We start from the raw sequence: 21,839 nt of genomic DNA, 5'->3' as shown, positions 1-21,839 counted from the left end.
GTTTCTCTTCAATCCCTGGCATCTCCAGCTGAAGGACTTCAGACAGTAGGTCTTGGAGAGTCCACAAAACTCAGAGTATCACTGCCAGTCAGAGTAGCCAGTACAGTGGTACCTTGGGTTAAGAACTTAATTTGTTCCAGAGGTCCGTTCTTAACCTGAGGTACCACTTTAGCTAATGGGGCCTCCTGCTGCCGCCGCACCACCACCGCACAATTTCTGTTCTCATCCTGAAGCAAAGTTCTTAACCCGAGGTAATATTTCTGGGTTAGCAGAGTCTGTAACCTGAAGCATCTGTAACCCGAGGTACCACTCTACAGTGGTACCTCGGGTTAAGTACTTAATTCGTCCCAGAGGTCCGTTCTTAACCTGAAACTGTTCTTAACCTGAAGCACCACTTTAGCTAATGGGGCCTCCTGCTGCTGCCGGAGCACGATTTCTGTTCTCATCCTGAAGCAAAGTTCATAACCCGAGGTACTATTTCTGGGTTAGCGGACTCTGTAACCTGAAGCGTATGTACTGATATGTGGACCAATTATCTTAATTTGCATAAGACAGTTCCATATGTTTCTGTGAAGCAGGCTCAGCTGAAATATAGTGATTGGCCCAATGTAATCTCCATAGAAGGGGGATGGCTTGAAACCCAGTCTCTCCAGACTCATCCAGAATTCTAACCAATACACATACCTGGTGCCTCTTGTTTATAGGACAGAAAATTCTTCTTATTATTTTTTGCTTAAGAAGACCATTTAGTATTCATAAAAGGGAGGAGAGGAGCCACATTTAAAAACAAAAACAAAAAATACCTCTAGCCCACATGCAGGTTCTTTTCTGCCACTCAATAGGTTTAAAACAGACATTGCCTAGTTGTGAAAAATACACTGGAATCAAAGGATGCAAAATACCTATTTTCAATGTCATTACGTCTAAAAATCGCAGGCTATTCTATTCAGTGTGCCAGAGCAGTTTCTTTCTGCTCTTACATTTTACAAACATTTTATCATTTAGTTTTTAAGATTTCAAGCTACAAAGCTTGTCCCTTGGGAAATTATTTTGCACAATAATAGCGCTACCTATCATGATGCCTTCTCTGACATTCAGCCAAGTTCTTCTTTTAATTTCACTTATTAGATTCACATATAATGCTATTTACTTTTGCTCAATAACTCATTGCCATTTAATGTGCTCAGCTATGTGCAGACATGCATTCCTCCTTTATCAGCAGCAAACATAGCCTGCACATATTTAAACTCGTACTTCCTTCTTAAAGCAAGTTTGACCATTTCTAGCTATTTTGTTGCTCAGTCTCGCCTCTCATTCCTCTGGTTTTTCACTAGTGAAATCAGCATCACACTTTCACTTTAAAATGTTCTCAGTTACACACATTGTCAAAAATTGTGGCTAACTTTTCACAGTTTAATTTTATGGTGTTTGTGTCTCTTCTTCCCCCGCCACTCCCCCCCAATTGTCCTACCAAGCTTCCTGCTTGCTCCCATCTCAGTGTCTTCCGAACAGCTTATATAAATAGTGGCAAAAACAGAAACGATAAAAAGGTTAAAGACCCACGCAAATCCTCATTGTCAAATGCTATTGAGATATACATCCGTAGGATGATTCATGGACTAGAATCTCTACAGAAGATAGGAAAAAGTCAAGTGGTTTGTAAGAACATTCACCATTTGACCCTGTAGAGATAATGGGTGGGGAATCTATGGTCCTCCAGAAGTTCTTGGCCTCTCATTGTGTTTGACCATTAACCATGCTGGCTGGAGCTGATGGGAAGCAACAGTATCTGGAGGACTAGGGTTTCTTCATCTTGGCTTAAACCTTGCAAAGGTATGGCATCTAACCCCTGTACCATGGAATATTCATGGAACATGTATGTTGTTTATTTTCATCCTCCACGATGGGGGCCATCAGTACCTCCTATCATGGTTGTGGAAAGGTCTCAGTAGATATCTCATCAAACACCCACAATGCATGAGAGACTGTTTGCTCTTTCTGCTCAGTATGTGTTTGCCCTGGGTTGGCCTCTTCTATATCAAACATGCCAACATTTACATGGATGCCAGGATTAGATACCTTCCTTCCCTTTGGTTCCGATGGTGGAGAGGTACAAAGAGCTTCTCTCTGTGAGCAAGTGTGGCAGCGGTTGTTGGGAGGTGCCTTTCTTTCCATCGATGAGGGCACAGCCACACCATTTCCATTAAAACACACACCCTCCTCTTTCTGCAATCCTAACATTTTATATTTGCACTTAATAGCACTAACGTAGGTCTTCAAAACAAAAGTGTGGGAATGGAAGCTTCTTTGGATTCCATGATATGGTCTGCCGATTGTCCTTACCATAATACGGTACAAAGTACTGAACACTCTTCAGTGCTCGGAAGGGATGCCCAGTGGCAACTATGTCATAACACAGCATCCATCTCTCTATTCTAATTAAATTAGCAGTTTAGATGTGTAGACAGTGTGATCAGATCTGCACTGTTTGCTAGAATTTGTAGCCAAGAGGGAAAGAGGTGAATTCAAAATGTGTGGCAGGGACTTGTAAGCCATGGGGAAAGGGAACCGAGACAGCAGGAATGCAAGCTGGAAGGGGGCAGCTATTGTGGGCAAGCCTGAGATGATTCTGGAGAGCAAGCTGATCAAACTCCAAAAGGGGCAGGAGTTGGCAAATGGAAGCATTCTCTTGTCTGCTACTAGTTGAGGGAAAATTTTATTAACTTAAGACTGGAAGCAGGACAGCTAATCTCTGAAACTTTGATAACCTTGTATAATGCACTGAAGAATACTGAATATGTGCTAGTTGCAATTCAAAAGGTAGCTATCTGAAATAATGCCCCACTAAGTAGAAAAGTACACATTTTCCAATTACTTCAGTCAAATATTATGAGACTATGCAATAACAGAAACACGGTAATGAAAATTTTATTTGTTAAAACACATAGCCCAGAATTGTTTGCAGTCCTTAGTTCAAGTGTTAATTATATTACATACTATTTAACAGGATTTTACGATTTTTGAAGTGCATTTTCTGTAAATTACATTTCCTGAGACATGCATAGTATTTTAGACTTATATATGTTTTACACATCAAAACACTGTACATAATCAGTGGTGCTCAGTGGTGCACAAAGTAAAGTACATCAAAAATACATTAACAGTTTAACAGTGATAATGTGCCACAGAAAGAAATGTACACACCTTGCATAATTACATTTTTTAAAGCAAGTATTATTTTAACTAAGGATGCAAGTAGTTTATGCTTCTAAATTGTATGAAAACACAAGGGGAAAATAATTATTTTGTTCTCCCTCTGGGTTTACAAACACTTATAGATTACATATTAACAAACTGAATCAAAGAGGAAGACAATCTTCTTTTTTTATAGGAAGTTAGAAGGTGACACTTTGAATTGCCCTTGGTTAAAGTTTTGGAGCCTATAGTTTATTTCAGTAGCTTGTAAGATATATAGGTCTACAAGAGAGTGAACTTCCACTCTACCATAGGAATTCATGAACCTACAAAGTTAAAATAATGTCAACCAACTTAGATTCTTGAGGCTCTTAACTTCAAGCCTTCACAAAAGCTCACTAAAGGATCTGGACAAGATTCAGGTAGTTAAATGAGGCTAGCAGATCCCAATGATCTGGTTTTAAAAGTTGAACACCATATTATTGCATTCCAAGCAGATATACCTCAGATATTTCCTATGCAGAAAATACTTCTACAAATAAATGATGTAATTATTTAGTTATATGCCAATTATTCAGTTGTATATACATTCCTTTTTAGCCATGATTGTCCAACGTTTGGCAGTACTATCATATTGTGGGTAGAGTGTGCAACATCTGAAGCGGCCCTTAGGGGATATTTTCTGTATAATGCAGAATAGAGCTCATTCACCTTTAGCTCCCATTGTGGGTGTAGTATAATTAAGGAGTTTTATCAGCAAAAGATACTAAGATATTAGAGTCTGCACTATTTTATAGATAGGAAGAAGCTAGAAAATTCTAATCCTCAGGCTCAAATCATACCTCACATTTTCATACCTATTTCTGCCTTTCGCAAGTTTGCCAACTCTGTTTTATCAAGCTTCACAAGCATTAATTGCACATATTCAAACCTTTAATAACAGATTGACAATACATTCAATGTGTGTTTATAAAAAAAAAACAAGTCCCACTTTCTTCAATGGGGCTTACTCTCCAGTAGGTATATTTAAAACTGCAGTTTAAGAAATGTGACGTAATTTCAGCCAGCTGTTACTGGACATAAAGTCCATGTAGAAGAAAATCTGTGGCAGAGTGGGAAGATGCAGGGGAGAAACTTTTAAAAAACCCAAAGCTTAAGGGAAATGTTTTATTTCACATCATCCATTGGTTCCCCAATGAGCTTTCAAAGATGTATATATTGAAATGTATTCAGCTAAACTATAAATCTTGGAAATAAGAAATGTTGCTGTTATACCCCATTGCCTTTGTTTTTTAGGGCACATAAACTGAAGAGTAGCTATAGAAAATGGATTTCAGTGTAAGTGAATGCTACAAAGCAAGTCAATAAAGCAGGCAACTCGGAAGATTAAACTCCGTTGTGACTGTTTCTTGTGCTTTACTTTTTGTAGTCAGGTACAGGAACTCAAATACAAAATAAAAGCATGCCACATCTATTGTGAATAACGTATAATGTTAAGTTGAAGTAGGAACTCAAGTCTTTCCCCAGGGGCGCATGTATACCATACCCTTTCTGCAGAGGAAGGCGTTTAAATGAAAGTATGAACGTGTCATTGTGAACATGCATGCACCATTTGTAACTGACATGCAACTGTGTGGGCTTTTTACTCAGAAGTGCATTGGATGCCCATCGAAAAATTAAACAATGCTTAACAGCACTAAGGGTCAATATCTAGTAAAATGCATACAGTACTTTAAAAAGGCACTTATTCTCCATAAAAGCCTCTAACAGTCAAGAAACATTTGCAAACATAACAGTACATAAATACAGTTCATAATTATTGTTCATATTTTGGAAAAATGCTGGAAAAATAGTCAAGCAATTAATAGTGATTCAAATTACGTATTAAACTAAGAGAGAAACTCCATGTGTGGTGTATTTGTTGCTGGACCGTTAACACCAATGAAGACTGCTAGCTGGAAACTGAATTTTTGAATATGTCTCCACATAAACACACCACAACCTCCCTGTACATACCAAAACCAAAACTCTCCCTAAATTCTATTTTTGAATGTGCAAAAGATTTGTTTACTGCAGGTAACTTATTCTCCACCTGCAATATAAAGAGCTACAGTTCTGCAGCAGCTGGATCATACAAGTATGCTCATTGTACTTTAAAAAAAATGGGTGGTGCTTTATGTTGAACAATTAAAGAATAATGTCATATGCTTGAAAATTCCCAACTATTGCAGCTCCAGCTATTATTTTAAAAGAAAGAAATGGTCTAGCATTATCTTGTTTAGCTCTCCTCTCAACCCCACTGCTATAAACTTTCAAAACAAACCCACATATTCATATACCTGTTGCTGAGTTACAGTGACTTTCCCGCACAAAGGAGCATGAACCAAATTTGTTAACTTTAAAATTAAATTGCACAGGAATAACTTCAAAGTTATACAGTTGGCAGGGAAGGTAAACAAGAGAAGGAATGATATGACAGAAAAAAGAAGAGGACTTTTTGAGCTAAGGGCATAATTTCTAGCTCACTTGGGACTTTTGCAATGCTCTTGCATATAATATCTTCATCCCAACTGACAGAAAAGGAAAACACAGTTGACGGATATCCATCAGCGGGCATGAACACTAGAAATTATCTGCAACATTCAAACCCAGGAAAATGATCTTCCACAAAATCCCAACTCACCAACTGAGCTGAGAAAGAATTGCAGCATTCAATACAACAAATTTAATTCAAGGTGGATGTCAAATTGTTGTTAAAGTTGGTGATGCTCATGGAAGCATAACACGTAAGGATTGTTCTGCACTAAGAAAAACTTTGGATCCAAATATCATGGCTTAGACAATGTAATTTTGACTCCAATGCAAGCCATAGCCTATGCTACACATATTTCACTGACTGGTTCTTGAGCAACCTACCAAGCATCAATCTCTTCCATACAAACTCTTCCCTCTAGAGCAGGAGGGAGTGATCTAAATTAGTCCCAGAAAGAAAGTATGGGTTGTTCAATTAGCTCATTAAGGCATACAGTGGGAAAATTAACACAATTTGCTTAAGCCGGAACACATTCACAATTAATCAACCTAATGTTTACAGTATGTATGCACAATATTATTTTTATGTGGAGGGTTCTTCCAACACATTTCTCCAGAAAAACAAAAGAAAGCAATTGTGCCTTATTTAGCTAAAACAAAGGGGAAAAGGTAAGAGAAACCTATCACAAAACATACCACACTTTTCACTCAAGCATTATTGTACCAATTACAACACATGAGCAGAAAAATCCTATGGTAATGGTTGTGCATGTGTGTGGCTGTGAAGATTCTTTGGGGAAGCTCCAACCACTTCCTAAGCCCCATCAACTTGCTGAAGTCAGGACAGAAGGTGGCTGGCAAGCTTTTCTCTACCTTTCCCCCCAACCCTTTCAATGGGAATGATTAACTACACCAGCTCCAGGACTGGTATAATTAAAGACTCCTCTGGGGAACCTGTCTGGGAAGGAGTGTCCTGTGGACTCCTAGCTGCTGCACCACATCCTGACCCAGTGTCCCACACCTCTCTGCTTGATGCCAGAGAACCAGCATAAATTCTATGCCCACAGAGTTTTTCACAGGTGTATCAGGGGTCCTCTGGGAGCATAAGTACCATGCCTCCAGAATGGCACTTACGTCACTTCTGGTGACTCCTCAGCCCTTAATCAGCTGTAGGATTGTGTCCTTACATAGCTTTTGATGGTTCAGTTTTTTGAAATGTGAGCTGGGCTTCCAAAACAGCTTCAGCATATATTAACAAATGTTTCACCAAAGAAAGTATCTATTAAGCTATTCAGTATGCTTTCCACTGAAGTTCAAAGAAATCCCTGGCAAATAAGAGGCAGAATGAACATTTCAGAAAATACGAATCACACGAACTCTTACTCCAAGAACAGTGTTCCTGCAGTGTTCTTTTTTCATAGCATACAGAGTACGTTTCATATTTTCAATATAGGTGTGTACAAAACGCTGTCTAACGTCTCATTCATGTATTCATACTAACACTGTGCACATTAAAAGCCTTACAACTATTTATTTAAAAGTAAATTAGAATAATTTCATTTCTCATAAAGCAGACCTTATTATTGTATAATTGAAACAACTGTTGAGACACACACTTAATTCGGACAGAAGAGAACGGAATTTGCAAGCTAGGTTGCGATTTGTAAAAACCTGTAGCCCTGCAGATGAGCCCTTTAAGCTCTAAATCAACCACTCTGGAATTCAGACTTTCCTTCCTCATAGTCACCATGTGACAGTGGCTTACTATAGTATGAATCATGCAGTGAGGTCTGTTCCTTAGTCTGCAGACAGTATTATTATCTTAAAAACCCTGGTGCAGGGTTTTAAAAGATTACTGAAGAAGTGTGATTCAAACTTATTTGACTGTACTTGCAACAGTTGTCTGTCTAACTCATTGCAAATCCAAGTGGAACTATACAAGTGACCTGAACCTAAGTATATGAATAAGTCTTGAGTACAAGCTTCCTTTATGTGCTTTCCAAGCCTTGCTGTACTTCTGAGAATAAAAGCTCTCACTTCTCAGTGGTATTCACTATGTAGCCTATGGACCAAATTGTATTATGTAAGGATACTCCTTGAGATTTACTTCCCATCACGTATCCTACATGCCCTCTACCCAAATGTCAGATCTCCCTCCTCTGCCCTGCCCCCCCCCAATTCCCGGTTACAATTTCCAAACACTCTATGCACCCCAACCACATATTTAGCAGTGAAAGCAAGAGTGTCAGATTAGATCTGCATTCAACTCTCCATATTATGTATATGCTATGTGAATATAACAGTTCTATGAGATAAGGTGAAGAAATCTCATTGTGATTAGAATTGCAAAAGCAAGTATAAACTATCTGCTAGGCAGCAGCAGCAGAGAGAAGAAAGAACTATGTCTGAAAAAAAATCTACTTCAAATGAACAAAATACTTCAAAGTTGCCTCCTTTCAAAATTTCAAATTTGGAAAGGAAAATGATTGCCAAAAAAATTCTCTAGCTGACACCGGGACCATTTTGCAGATGCCCTGAAGCCCTAGGTGGGAAAATAGTGAAGCTATTAGGGTATCCTGGGGAGAAGTGTGCACACTTAAGCTGGAAGCTCCTTCAGATCCTGAACTGCTCACACTGCTGTAAAGACAAGTCAGTTTTCACTTTAAATGCAGTTATTTGAGCAGAGCTATAGACTACAAGTTGCAGCTGTGTATGCAGCACTACATCTGTTGCTTTGGATCACAGCCCTTAGCAGAATTATAATGAAATAAATGGAGAAAAAATATTTAAAAGCTTATGTTGCGATTTTCTTTTAAGAAACGCAATATGGTTTTTAAACAAAATTGATTAGATGTCTAAAGTGCCTAAGCAGTAGTAGCAAAACTGGTTTCAAACCATTATTACTCCAAAATTTAACTGATCATGATAATTTGAAAGCATTACTTTAAATACACCATAAGGCAAAGAAGGGGCCTTCTAGATTTTGCTGGACAACAATACCACATCAACTTTGGACTGCTGGCCATACCGACTAGGGCTGACAAGGGTTCGGGCTGAACAATATCTAGAAGGCTATAGGTTCCCCAGCCCCAGGTCTAAGGGCATATAATGATTCTAGGAAATCTGAAGGCATCAACATCGAAATTCTGTGCACGCCTATTCAGCTCCACTGAACTCAGTGGGATTTACTGCTGAGTAAACAAGGACAGAATTGTGCTGTAAGAAAATCAAATTCAATTAATGAGTTGTCATGCACAGAATTTGGGACAAGTGACAAGTTCCAAGTTACTGTCTTATTTTTGAGCTTGATTTTGTTTCATTTTGTTACTATATGGGACTTCATACAACTAATTCAAATAGTAATTAGTAAGTGCCACGATTAACAAACAGCCATCAATTCATCCCCAAAGGCAAAGCCAGTGTTGGTAAAGCTCTTTCACTGATGAACACTGAGTTTCACAACAAATTTTAAAAGTTAATATTGACATATGGGAAGCACAATGCACCCAAGTGGATGTGTGTGCCTTACCTCTAAACTACAGCCTATTTGGGATGGATAAAGTGCAGCTCACAGTATTTTCCATCGTATTAGCTACTCTTATAAATTGGGTGGATGGATGAATCAACAGAACTTAAGTAATTAATCTTCACATTCTAGCTATACCATCAGTGTATGGATACCCATTCATGGCCCTGCAGTGAAGGTCTGCCAAAAAATCAGTTACCATGACCTGAAAGGCAGAGAAGTGCATGTACCAGAAGATTTTTAATTTAATTTTGTGCAAATTGTTACAAAAGTGGCAATAAACAATCCATTTCAGCTTGGCTGGTGTCCTTGGTTCAATCTGCTATCTATCTATCTATCTATCTATCTATCTATCTATCTATCTATATCAAAAAGCCTTGAAATTGTCTGTATTTGCAAAGTCACTGAGTGTATTTTAGGAGGGGAAAATAAACATGTGGATCTCATCTGCATGAACACCAAAAACCATTTATCAGTAGCTTAAAAAGGGATGGGCCTTGCAGAACTGCTTTGGATTATACCTCTACAAGTTGTTTTCCAGCTTTTCCTTCCTTCCCACTTACTTGGCCTGGCAGCTACAACAACAACGGTACAGAGGCCTTCAGTAGGCTACTCCTACTGAAACTGTAGGATGTTTCCTGGGCACACAATGGTCTGTTCAAAGGACTTGGGCTTCTTGAAATAATTGCATTTCTTAGCAAGATGCTAGGAAAGAAGGAAAGCATACAGGAAGCCTTCCTATGTTGCAACCACCAAATTACATAGTGGACCAAGCTACAGGGGCTTGTGGAGGAAATTGCTTGGGCTTTGTCACACTCCTGGTGATGTTACTGGAAGCACAGCAGCTGCAAGCTGGGCTCGGAATTTGGTTCAGAATAAAAACAAATTAAAAACAGAAAATAATTTGTTTTGTTAAGCTCAATTTCCAGTAACACTATAGGGATGGGGTTGCCCATCCCTGGGCAAAAAAGGGAAGGGCAAATCCTTTTGCCTGCAGCATAATATAGTTTTTTTTAAAAAAACAACAACTGCAGAACCGAACTCATAAAATAAGACAATGAATCCAGCTTGTGTGTTTGCTATATTAGCTTTGGATAAGTGTCTAGGGAGCACATTAGAGAGGCACTTTCAATTTGGAGATAATAAGGCACTCACTGAAAATCACAACATCCAGTAGCCCATTAGTGAGAAATGATTCAAAGCCCAGGTGCTCTCGTGTTATAGTCCACTCACCCCCAGACTGCAGCTGGCAGTGTGTTTGGAAGAACACAGTCTTTACTATCCAAAGTTGGGTGTCTCCAATTTCACATGGAATAGATATTAACACCACACTGGGGATATACAATTCTTTTAAAAGGACATTTTTAAAGCTGCTACAAATGCTCACAACCAACAATTTATACTATTCCGAATTATTGTTTTCTGAGTCTGTACTCTAAAAAGTTAAATCCTGCTAAACATTCTAGGCACTCAAAAACATTTTCCTTCTTTGAAAATAAATTCCTGTATTTAGGATCTAAAGCAAAGCAAACTGAGTGTTCTGCTCATGCGGCAATGCCAAACAAAATGAGTAAATGTGCCTTTAAAAAACCTAACTGAGACAATTACTAATTATGATTATCATGATAATTTTAGTTCACTCATTATTTCTACCAAATTAAGTGCAAAAAATAAGGAGAACATGTTTATTTTTCTACAAAATATATAATATACATCACGGGCACCTACCACCAATTCCTGTGGTTTGAATTGCAATGAATGGGAGTAGCATAGGAAAATCAGGCAATGTTCTTCTGCAGCTCCAATACATTTTTTAAAAAGTGATTCTTGTTCTGGAAGGTTCCTTGGTGAGTTCTCTACTTTCCCACTGGAAAAGATGCTTCACGCCCCATATACAAATTAATATTTAAGAAACTGTTGTAAAAGGTTTTGTTCATGGTTCTTTAAAGGGCCTGACCTAAGGAGCACATTTAAGTGCACCACAGTGGTTTCCATTCGAGTGCAAGGATTTGTTTTGTTTTTGCACACCTCCTCACCTTGCACTGGAAGTTGTTTCTGAGGTTTTCTCACTTTGAGGGAATTCTTCAGGAACAGGGAAAGCTCAGAATTCCAGCTGGGTACAGAGACCCTAAGCAACTGTTTTAGCTGGAATAAGCTCTGTATCATACTACTAGTGTTATAAATCAAATATTCTAGACAGTGTACTGGTGATATACAGAACATTAAAAGGGACAGTATTTAGCACTATCAATGTATTATAAGAACCCGAGGGGCTAATATTGCTTGCCATTGTTATCATTACTCTAAAAGTGAACATTTTCTCTTCGGAAAGCTATAGCAATAGTGCAGACGATATCCTCACAAATTAAAAAGTTCTTGATTTATCAGCGAGACACAGCGATGGCCCCATCATGGAACTGCCAAGTGGAAATGCACCTCATGTAAGCCACTGCTCTTTTTCTTTGCTGTATTTTTCAGACCACTTACGAGTGAGCTCCAGATAAATATTTGGCTTATGTGGCTGATAGTCGAGGTAAATTGTCTTTCCAGTCCTCTTCGGAATGGCCTTTTCAATCTGAGTTCCTTCATGCCATTCATTGAAAGAGGTGATAGAGATTATTTCAGGGCGTACCAGAAGCGCAGCGCTGAACGCAGTCTCATAGTATTTGCCATTGACGCGGTTCCGTGTGTTGTGGCTGTTCCATGGTCGAATGCTGGTGTCTACATAGCCTGGGCCCACGCTTGGAATAAACAGCAAGTTTTTCGTGTCACAAAAGGCTTTCAAACTTGGCCAGTTGTGATGGCTTGAGCCGTAGGAGAAGCCGTTGGTGGCAAAATATGTATAAATTCCGTCAAAGCCACTTCTATGGATTTCATGCTTGTGTTTTTCTTCCACAAGAAGGGCAATGAATAAGCTATCATAGGGTGTATTGCGTATACTCTGGGAGCCAGAGACAGTAAGCAGATTTGCCCACATTTCAGGGATTGTTATATAAGAATCGTAGACATAAAACATGGGAAGGGTTCTACGTGTGCTGACTTTATGTCTGTAAAAGGCTGGATGGGCTCCATATCTAGAAAGGAAAGAAAGTAACCAATATAAAGTAAATAGCCTTCATTTTTGTATCATTGGGTGTTAAGCAGTGTTGTTTGCTCTTCCCAAATTTATTTCCATTCAAATGTGGCATCATCAACATTAGATATAGTAAAGGATGTAAATTTGCCAATGTAGTTATGCACAATTAATTTTATTTAAATTAGTTATTTCCACACTATGAAGAAAAAAAATATTCTATTGCTTTGCTTCTAATTTCATATTTCATGATACTTCAGCTAGTCAAGGCTAACTAAAGGTCTAGCAAGGCAGAAAGCATGAAAAATAACCTTAAGACACAGCAATAAAGATAACAAAACTGGCAGTTGAACCAAATCTCTCTGACTTGAACAGGCAGAGAAAAATCAGGTGATTTGAACAAGAAGCAGAGCTATTTGTGTGGATTAAGAACGTTAATTGATAGTGTGCTGCACAACGAAACAAAATCACATGAAAAACACTGGACAGAGTTAAGTCGTAACATCATCATTCAAATACTTGAGGAAGTGCTTACTTGTCTATGATATACTTGATGTTGCTGTACATACTGCGATCGTCTCTATCTTTGTATGGCTCAATATGGAAAGTGACCTAAAAAAAATGAAATATTAGATAGGTGTTTTTAAATAACTGAATAATCTCAACATAGTGAAGGTCAAATACTTCTATTTATGAAGTTCAAAGGTGAGTGTGTATCACCAGTCAAAACATTACTGTCTATGAACAGAAGGGAGGTATCAGCAGGCTTAGGGGAATACCAAGGTTTGCAGAAGTTATTCTTGAAATCTCCATTTTGAGTCTAAATATTCTGCGTTTGAGCCATAGTTGCACAAGCAGAAGCTGTAAGGTTTTCCTGCCTTCTCCTCCCCAGTATAGAACCCTCTGAGGATCAGAAGACTGCAGGAAACCACTGAAGGCTGTTTCCATCAAAAGCTTGCACAAGCCACCAGTTTAGTACATCTTACCACCCACTCCAGAGGTAGTTCTTTGAAACAGCTGAACCACATATAACACAATTATGCATGACAATGCAATTAGCTGGCACTTACAGAGATACCAGTTGTGATAAAGTCACTTTAGACAAACTGTGATAAATATAACTTTCAGTCCTATCACTAGGTTGTGGTATTCATTTGGAAACCAAATGAATTAAGAATAGGCAATTGGAATTTGGTCAAGATTTGTATCCAAGATTATGAAGTAAGGAGATAAAATGTACAGCCTGCACAAACCCTTTGGGAACTGCATTTGTTTCAGATGCAGTTTTACTTTAAAGTGCATCATGAGACAGAAACCTAGCAAGGGCAATGCAAGCAAGAATGAAAACTCCAAGCAATTCAACCCAGGAGAGTTATGAACTTAAACAAGGAGCAAAATGTTCCAAGTGTTAGTGCAACATAGCACTCTATTATAATTCACAATTCAACAGAATAATGTAAAGCCAATAGAAGTGCATGCAAAGTAACTCAAATATACTCCTACACAACAACCACAACAAAAATGTAACTGTGATTAATATAAATTGCATTTCTAACGGGTGTGGGGAACCTTTGACCCTCCAAATGTTACTATTATTTATTAAATTTCTATACCACCATTCATCTGAAGATCACAATAAAAAACACACAAAAATACACAGTATAGTAGCAAACAAAGCAAAAACAAACAAACAAACAATAACTCTAATCATCCTGGCCAATGGTTGTAATTCAGTAACATCTGGAAGGCTAAAAGTTCCCCATATCTGAGGTAGAAGTACCAACTAAAGAGTTGCTTTTGTGGTATTGTAAGCCTAGCAAGAAATATACAGAAAAATGGCTGCACCTCATTTGCCAGGCACTAAAAGCACAATCCTATGAGTGTTTCCAGAAGCACCCAGTGCACCATTGTATGCAATCTGTGCACTGGATTCAGTGGAAGTGACTCACAGGTTAATGGGCATGCATTGTAGCCTATGAATTCAGTGGTACTTCAGAGTAGACATGTATACACAGAAAGTTGCTCTTTAGCTACAATAGTGTAAGATACTGTAGCTAAACTGGATACACAACACTAGGCTGTTTCCTAGTTCTATCAATGTAGCACTTCACCAAACATTCCTTAGCTTGGAATTCTCAAGCTGTGGTCTGTGAACCACTAGTGGCCTGCAAGCTTTGTTTATGTGGTCTGTGGAATGTCCATATTAAATATTCATATTTATTTTCCATTGTATTTTATTGCTTCTTTTCCTCCTTATATCCCAATTGTAATACAAGAAATAAAAGGAGCAATAAAAACACGATTAAAAATCATCCAGCATCCAGCACAGCACATTCCAATTGCTATAACACTCAGGGAAAAAAATCGTTAAGTGGTCTGTCAAGACCATCAACAATTTTTGATTGGTTCATTGGTGGGGAGGGAGTTTGGGCAGCAGCACCTTAGCCAAATGAAATTACATGCAATTAACTCAACTCCTCAATTTCCGATAGGACAACTGTGCAGAGAGTCTAACTTTAGAACAATCAGTCCATCATATCTACAACTTTGACAAGTCTAAAACTTCAAATAGTGTACCTTTAGTTTGTACTTATGTGCAATATCCAAAATTGTTGGTACCAGGGCATCAACAGGTTCTCCATTTTCATCACCCATTCCAGGTGGGTACCAAGAAAGGGCCAATACCCCTAAGGAACAAAATATACATTTTACCTATGGTGATGTTTAACCAATTTGTATTGAATGTCTTTTTTAAAAAGCAATTTAGCAAACAAAGCATGTACAACTACTTTGAGATTTCAGTATCAAACATTTCAACACATAAGCCAATAAAATTGAGTTTCTTTAGCTATCTTCAAGTATCTCCAAGTCACCAATTAAATCACTACTGTACTAGCTTTATTGTTTGTTTGACTAATTTTTAAGAATGGGCAAAAAATAATCCTTACACTATCAGGTGGTAGAACAGGGTAGGTCTATACCCTTTTCATGCCTAATGGTTGGAATAGAACCTTAACAGACAGAGGAAACCAGCCTGTGGGGACAATATGGCTCCTTTTACAGTGGAACCTTGTGTTACGTACCGTCCCCCTTGCGAACGCTGCGGGTTATGAGCTCCGCTAACCCAGAAGTAGATGTTCCCGGTTGCGACCTTTGCCTCGGGATGTGAGCGGAAGTTGTGTGCTGGCAACGCGGAAGCAGCGGGAGGCTGCATTACTGAAAGCGCGCCTCATGTTATGAGCTGTTTTGGGTTACAAATGGACCTCCGGAACGGATTAAGTTCGTAACCAGAGGTACCTCTGTATACAATTCCAACTCATTTCTGGGCCAGTAAAGTATGAATCATGCAACAATCACCTCTGTTTGTATCTGTCTCTAAGAACAGAAATCAAGGGAATGCTGATGGAGAGGAGATGCATAGGTCATATTTAATTTTTTTGAGAATGAGAGGCAAGGCAAAGCAAAGTGTAAAAAATTGTCTGTTTGCAGGAATAGGGGAAGTGCAACTGTATCAGTTAAACAGCCTTAAAATTGTGTTTTAAGATGACTTAAGTAAACATCATTAAAAATGTTTGGGGAGGTGAACAGTGGATGGGGTGTTGCCAAGCAGACAGAGGACAGAAGTTGAGCTCTGCAAAACTACCAGCATTAGCCACTGAATACATGGTTGAAGTGGTTTCATTTTTCAGCTGCTCTGCCCTTCTGCCTCTATAATCAGGTGGCCATCCAAGGGAGTGGCTGAACAAACCAGAATGCCCAAGCTGGGATGCAGTAAGAAACCAGTTAGTTCAAACTGCAGCTGAAAAGCCAGCTTCAAACTGTGCTTATGGATCCTCCTTCGTCAACTCACAAAATCCATGATTAGTGAGTAAATTTCAGTACAGGTGTACAAGCAAGCCATAGTTTAGCTAAACAGAATAGGGCACAAGTCTAGTAGAAGGTGATAGTCCACGTAGTTACCTTCCAAGTTCCTGGTTTCAATATATTTTTACTCAATCCCTGAGAAAAGACATTTGTGATTCATCCTAATTGTCATATGTCATGGAGAACACAGTTAATAATGGGGAAATTATGTCAGACTTTCTCACAATTCAGTTTCAGCTCAAAGAAGGGGGAAAGTGACTTATCACACCAAAGCCCTGAATTCAAAACGCTTAATGCCATACAGAAAAATAAAATACCATTTACCAATGGAAGCTGAGCTCATCTGCTTCATGTGCTCTTCTATGACAGAAGGGTCTTTGGAGCTGTAAGGTCCAAGTTCAGGATAGAAGCTGGAGCCAATATCCTCCGGAGGACTGTGCCTTCCTTTTGGATAATCACTTGCAATTTTGGGATCCCAATGTGTTAACAATGGGTGGTTCCAGTGAATATATTTTCCATCAAACTGTGGTGTCCCATACCAGCTGTAGTAAAACACATGAAAGTTGTAATTTGGGGAAGGCAGATGTTCTTCTAGCTTCCTTACAGAAACGGTGGGTTTTTTTAAGTTCATTGTTAAAGGGTGAACATTTTTTGCGTGCGTGAAACTTTCTTCCTTAGCTCCGCTCTGCACATTGAACTTATTTCTTAAATGTGTTGTTCGTTGCTGAAAATCTGGTAACAGGCCAAGGCCAAATGGATCTCCAAAACCAGCTCTTTCAGGTCTCAAAGTTTTCAAGGCCATCATTATGGAGCATATGAATAAAATAAAGAGCACCAGAATGATGCACGTTCTCCTGCGAAATCTTGCCATGATGTCATTGTAGTTCAAGGCACACGTAGGCGGCTTCTAGCTGCCAATGATTTAAAAAGCATAATGTTAGGGTTTGAAATGTTGCAAACAATTTTTTAAAAACTATTTAACATTTGTAAAGCACCCTAAAAATTTCTAAGCAGCCCCTTCCTGCAGACTCAACATATAAGAGACAAAAACATGAAATAAAAGAAGGTTAAGACTAGAAAAAGAAAGCAAGGGCCAGATCTGGGTCCCCCTTACCATGATGTTCTTTCTTGGTCTCCTGGCCAGGGTAACATTTCTGGCGGGAAACAATATCCCAAAAGCTGTTCCTCTGGCCTATGGATGAGTCCACTCTGGCATCTCCCTTGTCTTGTTTTCTTTAGGCAGGCCTTTGGCCCACAAGCTAGCTTGTAAATATGTTTACATATTTTCCCCCACCGTTTGCCTCTTGCAAAACACCCACCACTTAGGTGTGGCTCTCAGAAGGGTTCCTCAGAAGGGAGTGTACCGGTAATCCATGGGGTGAAAAAAATTTGTCCATCCCTGGATTACAGCATTACTTCAGTCACCCAATGACATCAGCCATTCTGACATAAGGAAGAATAACCGTATGTCAGCTTGGTACAGAATTTTGATTTTCACTTAAAATGTAGATACAACAATGAATCTTCATTCAATTTTGCTGTATAATAAACATTCTACAATTGTTATTGGATTTATCTATCTGGCAACAAATAACTCAGGAGTTAACAATACTTTTTTTAACATTACTGTTCTTTTATTGTGTTGTGTAGCATTTAATTTTGTATTAGTGTTATGATGGTTATGTTTTTACTTTTTGAAAAAATATGTCCCTTGCTAAAGCTGTAACAAATAAACTGTGAGGTGAAAGAAAAAGAAAAACTGTAGGGATGAAACTTGATGGACGGAATGTTGAGATAAGAATGAGAGGGAACAATAAATTCTCCGTGCGGAATAAGAAGCTTCACAAATGTTAGGCTGACTTCTAAATATAGTCAATTATCATCCAGGACATGAGATAGCTTGTCACAAAGACACAAGACACAGAGAAGCACAAGACACAAGCAATTTATCACTGGCAAGTCCACCTATTGTCTACCAAAACCCAAGAGAAACCTGGTTAAGTGGGGGGGGGCAGGGAGAGAATGTTCTCTACCTGTGTAAACATTCCAAGTTTTCAAGCATAACAGAGGCAAGGAATGAAACTTGATGTGCATGTTCAGTGCACAATTACACATTTCATGTTCAAACTCTAGCCCCTACACCCATTTTCAGGAAGGTCACAAAACTCCTACACAGTTCCATTACTAGAAAATGAGGTACTTAAAATAAAAGAACAGTGCCACACCTTTTCTCCTTAGTGTAATTTCACATTAGAAATACAATTTTCTCTCTCCTTTGAGTACCAGTTTCCAATAGTTTAAGTTGTGTTATTATTATTGGAAAATAGGGTTGATCAAGACAAGGTTCATAAAGATCTCTTGTTTAAGAAGAAAATCAATGCAATAAGATTTATCCTCAACATTAATCAAATAGACAATGTTCTACAGTATATTAACATATATTATAGAAGCACAGGAGGTTCTTTCATTGTAAGCCTCAAAATTCTATAGCTTATAAAAATGCCGTCTGTTGAGCTAATAACTTGGCTTACGTTGTCTAGGCTGAAGAGGTCTATGAAAGTGCCAAATTTCTAACTGACCTGAGAAAGGTTGCCACAGATAACAGAGTAAGTCGAGAAGTGCTGAAAATTTACACTTTGCCCTGTCCCCTGCTCTTTAGTAACATAGAAAGTTGCCTTATACTGAGCCAAACCCACTGGTCTATTCAACTCATTATTGTCTGCACTGACTGACAGGGACTCTCCAGTATTTCAGTCTCTCCCAGTCCTAACTGGAGATGCCATAAAGGACTGAACCTGGGGCCTTTTGCATGCAAGGCACTGAGTTGTGGCCTTCTGCTATTAAGACCACATACTGTATAACTGATTTCAATACAGAGTTTTTACATTTTTGTAATCTGCCCTGAGACTTTATTTTAAAGGTCAACTAAGAAATATAATAAATAACGATTCTTTCCAGTTTTGGTGAAACTTGCTGATCTATTTCATTCAGGCTTCTTGTGGAGCCCTCACTTCCACTGGCTTGGTGAAGTTCTGAAAAGCTACTCAAAAGTTATTAAGATTTCCTCTCTCATTAAAGTCCATGGTAAACAAGTACAGACACAGGGCTTATGTTCCACGTTATCACATGCATTGGTGGAGGATGCATAAGCCTGCCCTATCCCACAGTGAACCCACTTCCACACACTCCACCCCACACTGAAACTGCCCCCACATATCCTTTGCTTCACACTTAAAGCACCACCACAGAAACAGACACAGAATTCCACACACAATCTCGATACACACCCCATACTTAAACCCACCCCTACCCCCTGCCTACCACCTAGTGTTCTCCTGATATTGGGAGAAAGGCAGGAGCGAAGTAAACAGCAAGTTAACTTTTAAGGTCTCAGGGAGTCAGTCTGCCAGGCAGCAAGATTACTGAGCAAGAGAGGATATTACCACCCTGTGCAGACTTACTCAGAAGCAAACTTTTCTGAACACAGAGGGTAAAACCTATTCATTTGCTTATTTCTACACAGCTACTAGCTTGTTTGTGTTTTGCTTTTGCAGAATCATTCCCCACATTGAAAATACCACAGGGCTACTACAACAATTAACAGTTATGAAACCATTACTTCTCTATTTAGCAGAACCCATTATTTCAATATATTTTCTTTTCATAAACTAAGTAATATTGTAATACAAAACCAGTACAATGTTGGGTATTTTTGCGGGCCCCAGGCACTCCATCCTCCCTTGCAGGATTGGGCCTGAAAGACCAAGGAAAAGTGGGGGTGCATGGAGGCAAAGTTGCCAGTAAGCACAATCTGTGACAATGTACAACCTCCTTGCTGATCACAGGGTATATTTCTTAAGGTTTCATCAGCCTTAACTTCAAATGTCCTGAGTTTGTGGAGTTTGAATCAACATCAGAAAGCCTTAACTCGTATTTTAAAACTAGCAAGTTTTTTGATCATTGAATATATAGCACACACTGTCATCCGTGAATATAATAGTTTGCAAATAAATAATGCATATACAATTTTGTACTGAGCTGTATCTTATGAAATTAAAAGTAAATAGCCATGACAGCCATTCCACACAATATCAGCTACTTTATCAGCTGAACCCACTTTTTATAATACTGTATACAGAGAGGAATTAAGGATATAGTATACTAGTTGCTCTTCTGTGACATTAGTTATATTACAATGTAACACCTAGTTGCATTAGTGTAAGCCCTATTATAACAACTTTTCTTATATCTATTTAATCTAACAAAGTTGTCAAACTTCTGATAACCGGGGGCAAAGTCACAGGCTGGCATGACATCTGTTAGAAACCGTTAACCCCTTCATCAACCTCTCTGAACGGCATGCAAGCAGAGCCCTCCTTCGCATGGGGGAAAATGCACCCCGTGGTTTGCTTCTGGACGAAGTGCCAACCCTTGACCACTTCCACCCCAAACTGAGCTCAACCTCAGTCTGGGTGCTTACTGCAGCTTGGGAATTGGTGAGAGGCAAGGAATAACCCCTTGCAAAGCTCAGACCAAATATCTAGAAGAAATGAATTTAATCGTTGCGTGTATGTGTGTATTTATGTACACGCATAGGCGGGGTGCATGTCTCGCCGACCCTAACTGTATTTTATTTTTGGTCCTCGCGACACCCCTGCGAGGATGGCCTAATTACCACAGCTGGGATTTGAGCGCGAGCCTCCCCAGCAACGGCTGCGCCAGCGCACGTATCCAGGCGCCTTACCTACCCAACCGGGCAAGGTAAGCCCCGCAAGCGCTACTTCACCTGCGCAGCGCCCCCGGCTCTCGACGGGGGCGCCTTCCGCCGACCACCTCGCCTCGGGACCCCCATTGCTCGACTCCCGCCCCCCTCGGAGAGTCACGTGAGGCGCCTCGGGCGCGCGGGCAGCCTTTCACCTCCCCCCACCCACCGGACCGCAGAGAGGACCCTCCCCCATTTTTGTCGCCGCCGCCGCCGCTGTCATTGCCAAAGCACAGAAGGAGAGCAGGCAGGGTGGAAGAAGGAGCCTCCTCCTCCTCCTCCTTCGCCTTCCCTCTTTCCCCGCCTCTCACTTACCCCGAGTTCAGAGCCAGAATCCGCAGGGACTGGAAGATCAAGGGTCCTGCATTGATACTGGGGGGCGGCGAAGGGGTTGAAATAGAGTTGCAAGCGGGGCCAAAGGCTAACCAGCCTCTTTTCCAGGTCTAGCTCCCCCTAGACGTTGATGAGCTCTCACGCGCCCTCTCCGCCGAGCATGCGTAGTAGCAGAGGGAGAAGCCGCTGCTTGCCCTTAAGCTCGCGGGAAGAGCTACGTAGTAACTAAGCCACTTCCGGCCTGCCCAGGAGGTGGGGTTGCGGGCTTCACGCCTACCCCCCACGTGAGCGGGGGCTGGTTTCAGCCCCCACGAGAGCAGGGGAATCCCGGCCGGCTGTATCTGCCCTATTTAGGGCCGGCGCAGAGGGGGCTCGCCCTCTTTTCCCCGGCTAGTCCCCACGTTTGTTTCCCCGCATATCAGCTGTTCCTGTTTGTCGGAGATCTTATCTGCCTTGCCTGGAGCTTTCCTGCCTTGCTTCTTTGTTGCCTTTGTTCTTGAGCTGCAGGGCACCTCGTGGAATATGCTGTAGCTTCACAGAAAAAGCTCCCTTTC

The 21,839-nt window shown here is 40.0% G+C and overlaps 1 protein-coding gene across 2 annotated transcripts; it reads right to left on the bottom strand.

Annotated features, from left to right (window-relative positions):
* Positions 1 to 2,912: 2,912 nt before the first annotated feature.
* Positions 2,913 to 21,511, bottom strand: MANEA (mannosidase endo-alpha). Of its 2 annotated transcripts, none has more exons than XM_080997539.1 (5): positions 21,268 to 21,511; positions 16,515 to 17,097; positions 14,904 to 15,013; positions 12,862 to 12,938; positions 2,913 to 12,327 (listed from the first exon to the last, which is right to left on the bottom strand). In XM_080997539.1, the coding sequence occupies exons 2-5, from the start codon at positions 17,059 to 17,061 to the stop codon at positions 11,691 to 11,693; spliced, it is 1,371 nt and encodes a 456-aa protein (XP_080853665.1). In that variant the 5' UTR covers positions 17,062 to 17,097; positions 21,268 to 21,511; the 3' UTR covers positions 2,913 to 11,690. The 2 variants fall into 2 exon arrangements, with proteins under 2 accessions (XP_080853665.1, XP_080853664.1); XM_080997538.1 differs by having other exon boundaries at positions 16,515 to 17,101; positions 21,268 to 21,509.
* Between the last annotated feature and the right edge of the window lie 328 nt (positions 21,512 to 21,839).

This window comes from Podarcis pityusensis (genome assembly GCF_964106645.2).
Source record: "Podarcis pityusensis genome assembly, chromosome: 3".
Classification (NCBI taxonomy): domain Eukaryota; kingdom Metazoa; phylum Chordata; class Lepidosauria; order Squamata; family Lacertidae; genus Podarcis; species Podarcis pityusensis.
Note: the sequence above shows the minus strand (reverse complement) of the source record. Positions and strands in the feature narration are given on the sequence as shown.

Bases quoted from the DNA above. Each gene is read 5' to 3' on its own strand.
- MANEA (XM_080997539.1), bottom strand. From the start codon at position 17,061: ATGGCAAGATTTCGCAGGAGAACGTGCATCATTCTGGTGCTCTTTATT. The intron at 15,014-16,514 runs GTAAATGGTATT...TTTGTTCCTTAG, and splicing joins GATGAGCTCAGCTTCCATTG to GGGTATTGGCCCTTTCTTGG. The intron at 12,939-14,903 runs GTACACTATTTG...CATTTTTTTTAG, and splicing joins CACATAAGTACAAACTAAAG to GTCACTTTCCATATTGAGCC.